The sequence below is a fragment of the Schistocerca cancellata genome, chromosome 1 (assembly GCF_023864275.1).
Source record: "Schistocerca cancellata isolate TAMUIC-IGC-003103 chromosome 1, iqSchCanc2.1, whole genome shotgun sequence".
Lineage (NCBI taxonomy): Eukaryota > Metazoa > Arthropoda > Insecta > Orthoptera > Acrididae > Schistocerca > Schistocerca cancellata.
The window spans coordinates 826,214,288-826,231,506 of NC_064626.1; the positions used below are offsets into that span (position 1 = coordinate 826,214,288).

Sequence of the window (17,219 nt, forward strand, 5' to 3'; positions counted from 1 at the left end):
AGAATAATTGAAAAGTTATGGAATAGTAAGAGTGGCATTAGATAGATGGCAAAGATCAAGGAGGATATGATAAAATTACAGATTATGATGGATGATTGGAAAGGTAAAACAGATGCACTCAGTATTCTTCAGGACAAACATATCACACTACCATTAAAAATTAACAAACAGAGAATGGAAAAGTTGATTTCAGACAAGGAGAGAAGGGCACAGTCTGAAAGAATGAAAAAGTATTAGGCATAAAAAATATAACAAAAAAGTTGTCTGCAAGGTAATTAATATTCAACATGAACAGCAAGGGTCCCAACACACTTCCTCGGGACACACTCGAAGTTACTTTTACATCTGACAATGAATCTCCATCCAAGATAACAGGCTGTGTCCTCCAGACCTAAAAATCCTCAGTCCAGTCACAAATTTCACATGACAACCCATATGATTGTACTTTTGACAATAAGCATAGGTGCAGTTCTGAGTCAAATGCTTTTGAGAAATCAAGAAATACTGCATCTAGTTGGTTGCCTCTTTACAAAGCTTTCAGTATGTCATGTGGGAAAAGTGCAAGTTGGGTTTCACATGATTGATGTTTTTGAAATCCATTCTGGTTGGCATTGAGGAGGTCATTCTGTTCAAGATACCTCATTATGTTTGAGCTCAGAATATGTTCTAAGATTCTACAACAAATCAATGACAAGGATATAGGATGCTAGTTTTGTGGATCACTTCTACTATCCTTCCTGTAGAAAGGTGTGACCTGTGTCTTTTTCCAAGAACTGGGCATGGTTAATTTGAGGGATTTATGATAGATTATAGTTAGAAGAGGGGCTAACTCAGTCACAAATTCAGTATAAAATCTGACAGGGATTCTATTGGGGCCTGGAGCTTTGTTCAGTTTTAATGATTTCAGGTGTTTCTCAACACCACTGACACTAATTCTTCTTTCAGTAATCTTTTCAGTGGTACAAGGATTAAATGGGGGCAATTCTCCTGGGTTTTCCTATGTAAAGGAACATTTGAAAACAGAGTTAAGCATTTCAGCTTTTGCTTTGCTACCCTCAAATTCAGTTCCTGTCTCATTCACTAGGGACTGGACACTAACTGTGGTGCCACTAACAACCTTCACAGATGACCAGAATTTCTTCAGGTTCTGCGAAAGACCACTTGACAATATTCTGCAACAGTAGTCATTGAAGACATCATGCATTACTTTCTTGACAGCCAAACACATTTCATTCAGCATCTCTCTATAGCCTTATGATTTGTTTTATATCTATTATGCATTAATCTCTGATTCTTTAGGAGTGTTTTTACAGTGACTGTATACCATGGAGATTCCCTCCTACTGTGAACTGCCCTACTGGGTACATATCTAACCAGTGCATGGTCAACTATTCTTTTGAACTTGAGCCAGAGTTCCTCTTCATGCTTCTGCTCTATGCTGAAAGTTTTGGGTTCCTCAATGAGATATGACACTACTTATTTTTTATCTAGGTTACTGAACATATATATCTTTCTGCTTGGTTTAGTTGTCCTTTGTAGTTTGGTAATCATTGTTGCCACAACCACGTCATGGTCACTGATACCAGTTTTGATGTGGGCATCCTCAAAGAAGTCAGGTCTACTTGTTGCCATTAGATCCAACATATTTCCATCATGAGTAGGATTCCTAACTATCTGTTCTAGGTAGTTTTCAGAGAGGGCATTTAGTAAAGTTTCACAGGATGTCTTATCACTCCCACCACTAACAAAACTCCACCAATGATTTCTCTAAAGTTTTTGGTTACATCAGGAGATGAGTCTAGTGGGCAATGGAAGGTTCCAGTTATCATTTTATGCTCACCCCTCATACTGAGTCCTGTACAAACAATTTCACATGCAGCTTCAATTTCTGTCTCAGTGGATCTGAGTTTCTTGTCTACTGTGACAAATACACCCTTACATTACCCATTTGCCTATCCTTTTGATATATACTTAAATTTTCCTCAAAAGCGTCACTGCTCTCAATTTCACAGTTCAACCAGATTTATATACCTAGTATTATGTGAGCTTCACTGCTTTTCATGAGTACTTCAAACTCTGGTACCTTGTTGTGAATGCTTCGGCAGTTTACCATTAGGATTTTAATACTCTCACCTGTGGGAGGCATTTCTTCTGATCTTACACTGATACTTCTGGGTTTCCTACAGTGATCATTATCTGCACTGGATGAAGAGTTGCCTAATCTAAAAGACCTTTACATGCACTCCACACACAGCCAGCTACCTCAGATGTGTAGTGCACACCTGACCTATTTCATGGGACCCTATAGTTCTCAAACCTACGGCACAAGTCAAGAAAGTCACAGCCTAGCTTGTCACAGAACTTTAAAAGTCTCTGGTTCAGTCCCTCCACTCAGCTCAGAGCCAAAGGGCCATGATCATTTATGGGAACAATGCTGCAAATTGTGAACTTCTGGAAACTCCACATGCAAGGATGGTTTTCTCTGCCAGTCACTGGAGTGAACCAAGAATGACCTCAGAGCCCAGATGACAGGCATCATTTGTTCAAATGTGCACCACAATCTGCAGTTCATTTCCTCAATGGCTGGCAGAACAGTCTCTTCAACAATCATTCAGAATGAATGCACTTGGTGTCCTCTCCTGTCCCTTGCTGGCATTTACCTAAGGGGTATCATCATTTGCAATATGTCTGAACTGTTGACAATTAATGGTTCCCTACCATTTTGTGTTTGCATCCTCTTGACAATGGACAGAACAGGTTTCCCCAAAACAGTTGAATTGAATCCCACTGGCTCAGTTTCAATTTTAGTGAAAGACAGCTCCACAAAGTTGTTGATTAGGGGGATCAGAACAATATTCTGAGTCCTCCCTGGCCCCCATCCACCCTGTACATGTTTACTTGATCTTCCACTGACATGCCACTCATGGTCAAGTGTAAAGGTAATGACAGATCCTGTACTTTCTGCAGAGGAGACAGGATCCACAGGAGAAGACAGTACTTGAGATGCCAGTACCTCTGGTATGGGTATCACAGGTACACAACTCTTGGGAGCTCTGCCAACACACTGATTTGCAGCAGATGCCAACCATTTGACAGAAGTCAGGGAATTTCCAGCTGTTTATGAATGTCAAACAATTCTGTTTGAGAACAGCATTCACAGTGGGGCTGAATTTTGGCTGGTGCAGTGTATTACAACGCAGCAAACAAATTACTTTAAGTTAAGGCAACTGATTATCTTTTAATCTGTTGAGCTAAAAAATTGCTGATTCCCTATAAGAATTGAAGCAGATACACAAAACGAGATTTCTATTAAGGCAACACGAAATCTGTGGTAAAAGTTACTGGTTTCCTAAAACATTGAGATGTTAATTATAGTTGTTAGCAAAGTTAAAAACAGAGTTAATTTAAGATAAAAGCAGATACTACACTGAAGTGCAGAAGGAAACTGGTATAGGCATGCATATTCAAATATGTAAACAGGCAGAATACCGCTCTGCCAGTGGCAGTGCCTATATAAGACAAGTGTCTGCTGCAGTTGTTATGTGGGTTACTGCTGCTACAATGGTGGGTTATAAAGATTTAAGTGAGTTTGAATGTGGTGTTGTAGTCAGCACACAAGCAATGGCACACAGCACCTCTGAGGTAGCAATGAAGTGGGGATTTTCCTGTATGACCATTTCACGAGTATACTATGAATACCAGTAATCAGGTAAAACATCAAATCTCTGACATAGCTGCAGCCAGAAAAAGATCCTGCAAGAATGCAACCAATAACGACTGAACAGAATCTTTCAAAGTAACAGAAGTGCAACCCTTCCACAAACTGCAGCAGTTATCAGTGCTGGGCCACCAACAAGTGTCAGCATGAGAACTATTCAACAAAACACCATCAATATGGGCTTTCAGAATTGAAGGCCCACTCATGTACCCTTGATGACTGCATATACCTCTCCTGGGCCCGTCAATACCGACATTGGACTGTTGATGACTGGAAACATGTTGCCTGGTCGGACGAGTCTCATTTCAAATTGTATCAAACGGATGGACATATATGGGGACAACTTCATGAATCCATGGACTCTACAGCTGACCCTAAAGCTGAAATACTAAACACCTTTTTCCAAAGCTGTTTCACAGAGGAAGACTACACTGCAGTTCGTTCTCTAAATCCTTGCACAAACGAAAAAATGGCTGACATCGAAATAAGTGTCCAAGGAATAGAAAAGCAACTGGAATCACTCAACAGAGCAAAGTGCACTGGACCTGACGGGATACCAATTCGATTCTACACAGAGTACGCGAAGGTACTTGCCCCCCTTCTAACAGCCGTGTACCGCAAGTCTCTAGAGGAACGGAAGGTTCCAAGTGATTCGAAAAGAGCACAGGTAGTCCCAGTCTTCAAGAAGGGTGTTCGAGCAGATGTGCAAAACTATAGACCTATATCTCTGATGTCGGTCTGTTGTAGAATTTTAGAACATGTTTTTTCCTAGAGTATCATGTCGTTTTTGGAAACCCAGAATCTACTATGTAGGAATCAACATGGATTCCGGAAACAGCGATCGTGTGAGACCCAACTCACTTTATTTGTTCATGAGACCCAGAAAATATTAGATACAGGCTCCCAGGTAGATGCTATTTTTCTTGACATCCGGAAGGCGTTTGATACAGTTCCACACTGTTACCTGATAAACAAAGTAAGAGCCTACGGAATATCAGACCAGCTGTGTGGCTGGATTGAAGAATTTTTAGCAAACAGAACACAGCATGTTGTTATCAATGGAGAGACGTCTACAGACGTTAAAGTAACCTCTGGCGTGCCACAGGGGAGTGTTATGGGACCATTGCTTTTCACAATATATATAAATGACCTAGTAGATAGTGTCGGAAGTTCCATGCGGCTTTTCGCGGATGATGCTGTAGTATACAGAGAAGTTGCAGCATTAGAAAATTGTAGCGAAATGCAGGAAGATCTGCAGCGGATAGGCACTTGGTGCAGGGAGTGGCAACTGACCCTTAACATAGACAAATGTAATGTATTGCGAATACATAGAAAGAAGGATCCTTCATTGTATGATTACAAGATAGCGGAAAAAACACTGGTAGCAGTTACTTCTGTAAAATATCTGGGAGTATGCGTGCGGAACGGTTTGAAGTGGAATGATCATATAAAATTAATTGTTGGTAAGACGGGTACCAGGTTGAGATTCATTGGGAGAGTCCTTAGAAAATGTAGTCCATCAACAAAGGAGGTGGCTTACAAAACACTCGTTCGACCTATACTTGAGTATTGCTCATCAGTGTGGGATCCGTACCAGATCGGGTTGACGGAGGAGATAGAGAAGATCCAAAGAAGAGCAGCGTGTTTCGTCACAGGGTTATTTGGTAAGTGTGATAGCGTTATGGAGATGTTTAGCAAACTCAAGTGGCAGACTCTGCAAGAGAGGCACTCTGCATCGTGGTGTAGCTTGCTTGCCAGGTTTCGAGAGGGTGCGTTTCTGGATGAGGTATCGAATATATTGCTTCCCCCTACTTATTCCTCCCAAGGAGATCACGAATGTAAAATTAGAGAGATTTGAACACGCATGGAGGCTTTCAGACAGTCGTTCTTCCCGCGAACCATATGCAACTGGAACAGGAAAGGGAGGTAATGACAGTAACACGTAAAGTGCCCTCCACCACACACCGTTGGGTGGCTTGCGGAGTATAAATGTAGATGTAGATGTACATGCCAGCAGGGGACTGTTCAAGCTGTTGGAGGCTCTGTAATGGTGTGGGGCATGTGCAGTTGGAGTGATATGGGACACCTGATATGTCTAGGTACGACATTGACGTGTGAGACGTACATAAGCACACTGTCTGATCACTTATGAACATTATGCATTCTGGCAGTTGTGGGCAATTCCAGCATGACAATGCAATATGCCACACATTCAGAATTGGTACGGAGTGGCTCCAGAAATACTCTTCTGAGTTTAAACACTTCCACTGGCCACCAGACTCCCCAGACAAGAACATTATTGACCATATCTGGGATGACTTGCAGCATTCTGTTCAGGAGAGATCTCCACCCCCTTGTACTCTTACAGGTTTATGGACAGCCCTGCAGGATCCATGGTGTCAATTCCCTCCAGCACTACTTGAGACATTAGTCAAATCCATGCTGTGTCATGTTGCAGCATTTCTACTTGCTTGCAGTGGCTCTACACAATATTAGGCAGGTGTACCAGTTTCTTTGGCTCTTCAGTGTGTACCTGCAACAGTAAGTAAATCACAAATGTCAATTCACTACAAGGATTATGCAAAGGACAATGATAGCTTCTGAAAATTCTCAAAAATGCACACTAATTTGCTTTGATACACAATGGAACTCAGGGGTGATGTATTCTTTGGGTTAATTGTGAACCACAAACGCTGATTTGCTACAAAATAAATTATGAATCCAAGCACTCACACAGTTACTTACAAAAATATAGTTTTGAAAGCATCTGAAAATTTTGAAACTAATCTATTCCTCACATAATTGTACAATGATATTAGAGGATGATTGTTTTGAATGAGGACAGGCCTACTGCTCTTAAAAATTTTAAGAGAACACAATTTAGTTTAAGCTTACAGTTGACAATAATAGTACCAGTACTAATTTGACGCACTACTCGTGAAAGTTCGAAATTTCACAATATCACATTACAAACAGGTTTTGATGCAATCAGTAAAACATTATGCAGAAGCTAAATGTGCCACTATCAAAAACAGATGATGAAGACATAGAGAAAATATATGAGGATATTGAACAGGTAATATGGTATGTAAAGCAAGATGAAAATCTAATAATCATGGTGCACTGGAATACATTCATAGGGGAAGGAGCAGAAGAAAATTTTATTGGAAAATATAGTCTTAGTACTAGGAATGTGAGAGGAAAAAGACCAAATGATTTCTGCAATAAATTTCAGCTAGTAATAATGAATATTCTGTTCAAGAATTTCTAAGATAGTTGGGGGAAGTGACAACTAAATATCTATTGAAGTTAGTGTATCGAATGTATGAGACTGGCAGCATACCATCAGACTATTAGAAAATTATCTTCCACACAATTCCAAAGATAACAAGAGCAGGCAAGGGCAAGGACTATTGTTTCAACAGATTAACAGCTAAAATTTGCATCCAAGTCACTTACAAGAATAATAAACAGAAGAATGGAAAAAACTGAGGAGCCATTATATAACGATCAATTTGGCTTTAGGAAACATAAAGGTACCAGTGGTGCTTGCAATGGAAGTGAGACTGAAGAAAAATCAAGACATGTTCATAGCATTTGTTGACCTGAAAAAAGTGTTCAACAATGCAAAATGGTACATGATGTTCACAACCGAGGAAGTTGAGAAAAATGGAGTAAGCTACAGGGAAAGACAGGTAATATGCAATGCTTGGAAGAATCAAGAGAGAACAATAAGACTGGAAGACCAAGAATGAAGTACTCATGTTAAAACTGCTATAAGACAGGGGTACAGTCTTTCACACCTTCTGTTCACTCTATGCATTGAAGAAGCAATGACAGAAACAGAAGAAAACTTCAGGAGTGGGATCCAAGGTGAAATGACATTGCTATCCTAAATTAAGGTGAATAAAAATTACAAGATCTGTTGAATGAAATGAAGAGTCTAATGAGTACAGAATTTGGGTTGAGAGTTAACTGAATCAGAAGACAATCATAAGACCAATGATTCAAAGAAGAAGAGAGTTATACAGAAATAATTGAGGTTTAGGGGCTTCTGAATTTAATTTATCAACACATTTCAAGAAACATTTCACAATTGTAAACAAATTAATCAAGTATTCACTATTTTCTATCTACATTTAAACCATTCCAAGAAATTTAATCTTATTTAACCTTCTCCAGTAGCAGTTGTCAATTATGGTCATGAATATAAAGCAAAAAGCAATATGCCAGTGCCAAAATATTTACCTGTTTAATTATTTAAAAAATAAGATTTTATTGCTTTGAAATACATGAATAGTGTAAGATTACAGTCTACAAAGCATTAAATGGACAAATTGTCATTACAATTAGTATTTTAATAACAGGTGGAACACAGGAAACTTATAACAGTAAACCAAAGTTTAGATATTTGAATGGTGCAAAAGTCATAATGCAATAAGTACACTCAGTATTTTAAAGAGCCAACAAAATATATAATTTTTCAGTTAACTGCGTACGGTAATATTACTAGCGTAAGTAAAATTCACATTTGAGCATCTCTGTATCATTGTTCTTATGTTTTATATTTAAAAAGAAAGATGTTGAGACTTACCAAACAAAAGCGCTGGCGGGTCGATAGACACACAAACAAACACAAACATACACACAAAATTCTAGCCTTCGCAACCAACGGTTGCCTCGTCAGGAAAGAGGGAAGGAGAGGGAAAGACAAAAGGATATGGGTTTTAAGGGAGAGGGTAAGGAGTCATTCCAATCCCGGGAGCGGAAAGACTTACCTTAGGGGGAAAAAATGACAGGTATAGCCTTTACAAATGTCTGCTTGTGTCTGTGTATATGCGGATGGATATGTGTGTTTGTGCGAGTGTATACCTGTCCTTTTTTCCCCCTAAGGTAAGTCTTTCCGCTCCCGGGATTGGAATGACTCCTTACCCTCTCCCTTAAAACCCATATCCTTTTGTCTTTCCCTCTCCTTCCCTCTTTCCTGACGAGGCAACCGTTGGTTGCGAAAGCTAGAATTTTGTGTGTATGTTTGTGTTTGTTTGTGTGTCTATCGACCTGCCAGCGCTTTTGTTTGGTAAGTCTCATCATCTTTCTTTTTAAATATATTTTTCCCACGTGGAATGTTTCCCTCTATTATATTCATATCATTAATTTGAACCCAACAATCACGTTTGTTATTGTTATTGTTATTATTATTGTCACTGTTACATTTCGTAGTCTTTTCTGTCGTCTTATTTCCTCCTTCTGTTTTTGCCAGCAGTTTTACTTTCCATTCACCTTCTCCTTTTTTACCGTAATCCAGTATACAATTTTATCCCGCCGATATATACTCAATAATACGTAATAATACGTAACCCACTTCCAAACCATAACCAAAAAATTTTTTTCCGCTTTCAACACTACCGCTGCTATAAAATCCACCGTTTCCAGTTCACAAACAGTTCCTTTCAGCTATTAAACAACCTTTTCGGCTAGTTTTAATATCTTTTGCTTTATTTCCATTTCCGTTTTTCTCACATCACCGATCATTTTTAGCCGCTTCCCAAAGGTTTTAACGTCATTATTTCTTCATCAGACAATTGTTAGCTTCATTTCCATAATCTGCCACCACCAAACCACCCCCTTTAATACATCCTCACGTAGTTTTTTCGTAATTTTCCCGTATTTCTCCACCCTTTAACGTGTTTTGGCGGCAACACAACCACCTAACCTTTATGCACATCATTATCTACCTACCTACACAAGTTCACCACAGGATCAACATAGCCCAGCTCTAACCAACCCTTCACACCAGATCTCCATTTGCTTTCTAGTTTTACCTTTATCTCTCCCCATATATTTTTATATTTATTTTCATTTTCATTTCAGCCTCGTGTTCCACTTTCCACCTTCTAGTACCATGTCACCCTCACAACATCTCCACAACGACCCCATTAAGTTTTATTTACATTCCCTCCGCAAACATGCCTTCGCCCTAGCCAGATTACACTCCCATATTTTAGTTTCTCAGGCTTGTCTGACATTTGGCATCACCCCCAAAGGCCTCACACTTAAAGTTCCCATCTCTGGCTGCAACCCTTCTTTCCATCAGTCCCTATACCAGTTCCAAACCGAACAATCCATTGCCCTCACCCACCTAATCCTTCACCTACACATCCACTCAGCCAATCAACACACCCATCAACTCCTATCCCTAATAAAAGTCCTCAATCTTTCCTCTCCCACATCCACACCGGTTGTTCAGAGCATCCTCCTACAGGCCAACAAAAAAGGCCTTTACAAATGTCTGCTTGTGTCTGTGTATATGCGGATGGATATGTGTGTTTGTGTGAGTGTATACCTGTCCTTTTTTCCCCCTAAGGTAAGTCTTTCCGCTCCCGGGAGTGGAATGACTCCTTACCCTCTCCCTTAAAACCCATATCTTTTTGTCTTTCCCTCTCCTTCCCTCTTTCCTGACGAGGCAACCGTTGGTTGCGAAAGCTAGAATTTTGTGTGTATGTTTGTGTTTGTTTGTGTGTCTATCGACCTGCTAGCGCTTTTGTTTGGTAAGTCTCATCATCTTTCTTTTTAAATATATTTATCCCACGTGGAATGTTTCCCTCTATTATGTTCTTATGTTTTCTTTGCCATTTATTGATCACTGGTGATGGAAGCTCTTTTACTTATTCTGTTTTATGTGTATGCTCTCATGTGTTGTTGTAAAGTGTTTCACATACTGTTTCTTTCTTCAGTGAATAAATTTTTTGAAATTAATATTTCTTGTTTGCAAACATGACTCTGCAACCAGTTTTTTCATTTCAAATTAGGATAAATTATGAATTGTATAGTTTATATTTTTCTTCCTCTTCAGTTTTGCAGTAGTACTTTCCTTTTCTTGTTCAGTCCTTCTTCTTATAATGTCCATCTATTTTATGCAAGGTGTGCTCCAATCATTCATTTATTATCATGTTCTGTTGGTCCTATGACAGGGTAGCATCACCTGAAAATGTGATAGTGTACAGTACTCTAATCATACGTCATAACTTCTTCTCTGAACCATCATCACTCATCATTAATGCATGATCATACCATACTAGTATTTGTGAACGTCGCTCAATAATTAATCTATTGTCAGTGGCAACCTATTCCTCTGTGACTTCTTCCATCTCCACAGGTTGTATTATTGTGGTGGGGTGGAGAGCGCACCTAATCTGCCATCCGGAATCGCTGTTTTTTGGAATACACTCCTGAGGTGTTTCAGGTCATGGGACAGTCTCTCTGTGTTTGAGCCACTGCCTTTATACCATACACTGGTGCACTGTTGGAGAAAATGGGACACATATTGAAGAAACACCAAGTAAAAACTTTCTTTTGCCCATCCAGTAAAACACAAGCATTATTGGGAAGCATTAAAGATGATCTCAGTTTGTGGAAAGTTGGTGACTACTAGCTTTTGTGTCATTGTGGAAGACATATATTGGAAAAATCACTGCTGAGAACGCTAGAGGCACACTCAACTAATGTATTGCAACAAGTCAGTGGTTACAGAGCACTGTTTGTCTGAGAATCATGTTATGGTGTATGAATGTACCAGGATCTCGGCTCAACTTCCACATACTTGGAGAGGACATAGAAACTTGCAGCAGGGACATTTTCATTAGCTGAGATCATGGCTATAATCTTAGCTAGGCTTGGGAACCAGCACTGAGTTTAATTAAGAAGACACTCAGCAAACAATATGATCTGGTGACCAGAGTGGTCAGAGCACTCAGCTCAGTGCTACTAGACACTGATGTTAAAATCTGCATGACTGCTGATGCATGGCCATGGCTACAGATTGCAGAGGGAATGGTTTGCAGGGTTGGGTGAGGATATAAGTTGTTCATGCACTCTCAGGAGCTCAGTTCATCAATGCACCTGATGGTGGTGGCATGTCTGATCATCAAAATAACTATGAACCAGCAGGACATCTGTGGATTGTTCTATCAACAAATATACCAGGAGAAACTGCAGAATCACATCATATATCTGTACGGGAAGGAGATGAATCACAGCATGAAGAAAATCAACAAGCTGCACCACTGAAGACACTGCTTGCTAAGTGTTCTTGAATTTCTGAAGAGCATTGTGCCCAGCTTGTTGTGCCAAACTTTGCTAAGGTCATGCATCACATCGATTCTGCAGCAGCCAGGAATGTTAAGAAATGGGACAGCCTATCCTTGATACATGAGAGGGCGCAGTTCACCTGCTAAAGCCTTGAGTATAACTCCCAAGAACTAATCACATTAATTCCTTGATCTGGGACTGTATGGATGGTGTTACCTAAGTGGCAGTTGATTCTACATATAGGAAGGTAATAGAACATCAAATATCAAAATTCTCTCACCTCTGAGACAAAGTAGATTCCGTGCAAAATGGTCATCAATCTGACTGGCATGGAGCTGAGTGACGATGTGGTTTCAGTCCTGGATAAGGTACTTAACTTTGTCCCAACCCTAAGTTCACACCAGTCATGGACATCTTCAGTGCAGTTGAACATGTTGTGGTGCAACTGCCACCTCAAGCAGCTGAAGAAGTACATTGTGAACCTGCTGTGCTCTGATTAGAATTAAACCTACAAAGACATATGTTACCATCAGAGAGAGGGTAGCTGTTCGGGATCTGAGAGTATGTCCTGAAATTGTTGTCTTACCTGCTGATAAAGGCAATGCTACTGTTGTTCTTTCCCACAAGAACTACATTGAGAAGATGCAGGGCCTATTAGATGATGACTCCTATAGGAAGATCAATATTGACCTCACTAAGAAGGTGGAGAAAAGGTGATGGCTCTTCTCAAGAATGTGGATTTACCAGAGGGGGTCACCAAGAAACTGTTACAAGGACCTGTATAGCCAAAACTTTATGGACTCCCTGAAATCCAGAAAGATGGGGTGCCATTGCACCATATTGTCGGCAACATCAGTGCATTTACATATTTGGTGGCAAAATACCTAATGGGAATACTACGCTCTTATATGGGTAAGTGCCCTCGTCACATGAGTAATTCTGTGGATTTTATAAAATGCATCAATAGCTTTGGGATAAAAGACTCAGATATCCTGGCAAGTTCTGACATCATTTCATTATTCAACAGTGTGCCCCCCCCCCCCCCCCCCCCGTACAAAAATCACTAGAACTTATTGTTCAGAAATTTGATGAGAAGGCCACTAACCTTTCCAGGCTAGTCCTGACCTCCATGTATTATCTGTACAATGGGAAACACAAATCATGCCTGTGATCATGAATTTTTTTATGGAGTATTTTGACAAGGAAGCTCTGGCATCATCCAAATGGAAATCCACATGCTTTTTTCATTATGTGGATGACACCTTCTTCATCTGGCCCCATGGAAGGGGCAACCTCCATGACTTCCTTACACATTTGAACTCCTACAGCCTAACATCAAATTTGCTATGGAGACCAAAGCAGAAGACAGACTGCCATTCCTGGATATCATGCTCAAGAGGAGAGCTGATGGTAGCCTAGGCCCTGGTGTGTATCAGAAGAAAACACACACTGACCTTTATTTGCATGTGGACAACTGCCACCACCTTTCACAGAGGAATGGGGTACTAAATACAGTAGAACACAGGGCGCACGTCATCTCAGACGCAGAAAGTCTGCCTCAGGAGCTGGAAAGCCTCAGAACTGTATTCCAAGAATAAGGGTATCCAGAATGACAGGTTAGGCATGGTCTCCACCCCACCACAACAGTAAAACCTGTGGAGATGGAAGAAGTCATAGAGGAAGAGGCAGCCACTGCCTGTATGTATACACTGGCACACTAACAGAAAAAAACTGGATGCATACTCAAGAAGCACCAAGTAAAAACAATCTTTTACCCACCAAATAAAACACAAACATTATTGAGAAGTGTCAAAGATGATCATGGTGTATGGAAGACCAGTGTATACCAGATTATGCGTCAGTGTGGAAAGACTTATACTGGACAGACAGTGTGTACTATCAAAGATCATTGCCAGCAACATCAGAGGAAGACTCACCTAATGTATCCCAAGTCAGCAGTCACAGAGCACTGTTTGCCTGAGAATCATGTGATTATGTATGAACGTACCAGTATTTTGGCACACACTTCCAAATACTGCGGCAGCATAACTAGAGAGGCCATGGAAATTTACACAAGGGGCAATCTCATCAACTGAGATTGCTGCTATAATCTTAGCAAGGTTTAGGAACCAGCAGTGAGTTTAATTAACAACAATCTCAGAAAACAAAATGATATGGCAACCACAGCAAACAGAGCACACACAGCAGTGCTACCACAGACACTGACACTAGTGTCTCTATGACCGCTGACTCAAGAAAGTGGGCACAGATCACTTAAGAAATGGCTCACTGTGAGAGGGGATATCAGTTGGTCATGCACACTCAGAAGCTCATTTCAACAGTGCACCTGTCAGTGGTGACACGTCTCATCGCCAAAATATTGTGCCCTTTGGACACTATGAACCAGCAGTAAATCTATGGCCTGGTCAACGAATTATTTTGTTATTCATTTTTAGTCATTTTATGTTAGTTATTTGGGATTTTGTAGACCGTCTTCCAGTGGACCTCCTAGAAAGAAACTCTACAAATCACCACTGTATTCATAATAGCTAACCGCACACTATAGAGAGGCACACAACAGGAAACTCTTACTATTCCAAATATTCTGCAATACAAAGCTGTTAATCACAGTTTCTATCACTTGCAACTGTTGTCACTTTTTCGTATCTCTATTCAGCCCCATAATAAATAATTTAGAAAGATAGAAGTTTGAAATGAATCATCATTTTATTTTTTTAATTTTTATCAATTTACAGGTCTGTTTGTTGTAAACTATGATCCAACCAATTGGGGACTCATCACACAAAATCTACATGCCAATAAGTCTTCCCAGAGGCTATCTGAAATAACACATGCCAAGTTAATAACTGATGCATTCCTTCTTGCAAATGCAGGAGAATTGACGTTTAGTGTGCCATTAAATCTGAGCCTCACATTAACAGATGAGACAGATTTCCCTCCATGGTATGCCTTTAAAGAGTTCTTTTGGGATATATATTACAAATTGGAGCACACAAGGACAATAAACCTCTTTGTGGTAAGCAGATATGAGCGGCAGTTATTTTCTTACTATTGCTGTTTTACTTATATTACCTTCTTGCCTGCTTAGCAATGATAAATAAGAACTTTACCAATAGTGGAACCACTTTCAACAATGAAATCCTTCATATAAGTATCTTTTTGGTGTGTGTGTGTGTGTGTGTGTGTGTGTGTGTGTGTGTGTGTGTGTGTGTGCGTGTGTGTGTGTGTCTATGAATGCTAGGATATAAAAGTGAGGTGATTTTTGTGTTTACATGTGCTTTAGTCAATCGAGGTTAAAGTAGTGAAAAACTGCTCTGAAATCTTGAATAAACATATTTAATATGTATACTTCACATATTATACTAACTGCTGCTTATTTCTTTAAGATCACTATTAACACTGAACAAATGAATGCAAAGTACAATGCAGAATCATCAAGTTTGAGTGCCTGGCAGTGCTCTATTTGGAGGGCATCATAACTGAAACATTTTTGTAACTGTGACATGTGCTTTCATATGATTTATTTCAGTGCAAGTGAATAATCTATTTATTTTAATTTTAATTTTTTAATTTTTTATTTTTTTTACTCATCAGTGTTACTATTCAGGGTTAAATTTATAAACATACTGGTGCCCTTTGTGCCCCTCTGGTCAGCATCACCACACATTCCACAATCAGGGTACACACACCACCATATGGATTGATGGAATACATGTAAATAAATAAGTTAATCAATTAAAACTTCCTCCAGATTCATTTGTTGAGTATTCAAACAAGCAAGACATTGCACAAGACAATAGGAACCACTGAATGAAAGACACATAATGTGTGTCTGCAGGAAATGTGGTTTGTAACTGAAAAAGTGTCATGATTATGTCTGCATTGGCAAAAGGATTCTGATTAGTCCTTTACTGGCTTTCCTGGAGGGGGCTACTAAGTGGAGGTAATCATAAGAAAATGATTGGAAAATCAACAAAAGGGTAACATTCTGTCTAGTGGATGTGGGATGTCAGAAGTCTGAGTGTAGCAGGAAAACCAGAAAATCTGAAAAGGGAAATGCAAAAACTGTATACAGATTTGGTAGGAATTAATGATGTGAAATGGGAAGATGATAAGGATCTGGTCAGACAAATATGGAGTAATATTAAGAGCAGCAGGGAATGTTATAACAGAAGTATGCTTTGTTATGAATAGGAATGTAGGACAAAGAGTGAGTTTCTCTGAGCAGTTTAGCGATTGAGTTATTCTCACCAGAAACAACATCAATCCAATGCCAGAAAATGAAGTGATGGGTGAATGTTGTATGAGGGCAATGAGTGGATGGTTCAGTACATAAAGGGATATGAAAATCTAACAAAGGACTGGAACGCCATAGCAGGAAAAACAATATAAGACATAATCATGGGAGAAAATTAGCCTCCTAATAGGAATAACAGAAGAGAGATTCCTCACTTCTGCAATAAATTTCAGATAGTTATAGCAAAAATACTGTTCAAGCATCACCAGAAGAGAAAATATAACACGAGGAGTAGATACATCTGAAAAAGACCTGGAGACACAATAAGCTTCAGCTAGATAAAATCACAGAGAGAAAAGATTTTGAAAGCAGATATTAGACTTTAAGGCATACTTAGAAGCAGATACAGACTCACATTTCAGTTTTGAGATGATTCGCTGAAGTTTAAGTGAGGTGTTTGGAATTCCCTGAGGCTGTAGGTACAGTGGTGATGAGTAAGTAGTTCAGTTGTTGAGAAGTTGATGACCATAAATTACAGTCAGTTAAAGAAGCTATGTGGCAAATATAAATACTAGAAGTTAACTATGGAAACAACACCACTGTTCTAGCAACAGATGGGACGCTCAGTCTACGTCATCTTCAGCCAATGATGTCACTGAAGTATGGTATGGAGGGGTGTAGTGTGAGCACACTGCTTTCCCAATTGTTGTTGGATTAACAGATCTGGTTCTGCTACTGCTCAGTCAAATATCTCTTCGTCTGGCATCATGAGGCTGAATGCACCCCATTCTAGTCCTTACACCAAGGGAAAATCCCTGGCGTACAAGGAATCAGAAATGAATGCTGTCCAATAAGCTACACAGGTGGAAAACTGTTGAAAGGCTTAGGTAAAAGAAGGCATAACTTAACTGATAATGAAAGAAGGAAATATAAAAAAGTTCATGTCTTCAAGCTGATTACTGTTCATGTTTGTTGTTGTTGTGGTCTTCAGTCCTGAGACTGGTTGGATGCAGCTCTCCATGCTACTCTATCCTGTGCAAGCTTCTTCATCTCCCAGTACCTTCTGCAACCTACATCCTTCTGAATCTGCTTAGTGTATTCATATCTTGGTCTCCCTCTACGATTTTTACCCTACACGCTGCCCTCCAATACTAA

At 39.7% G+C, this 17,219-nt stretch overlaps 1 protein-coding gene across 1 annotated transcript in view; it reads left to right on the forward strand.

The window, feature by feature from the left end:
• The window catches only part of LOC126106434 (aminopeptidase Ey-like), a 210,366-nt gene that overhangs the window by 123,779 nt on the left and 69,368 nt on the right, over positions 1-17,219 (forward strand). Inside the window, exon 13 of the mRNA XM_049912747.1 lies at positions 14,563-14,843. Coding sequence (XP_049768704.1) covers positions 14,563-14,843 — 281 coding nt within the window. The remainder of the gene's footprint in view (positions 1-14,562; positions 14,844-17,219) is intronic.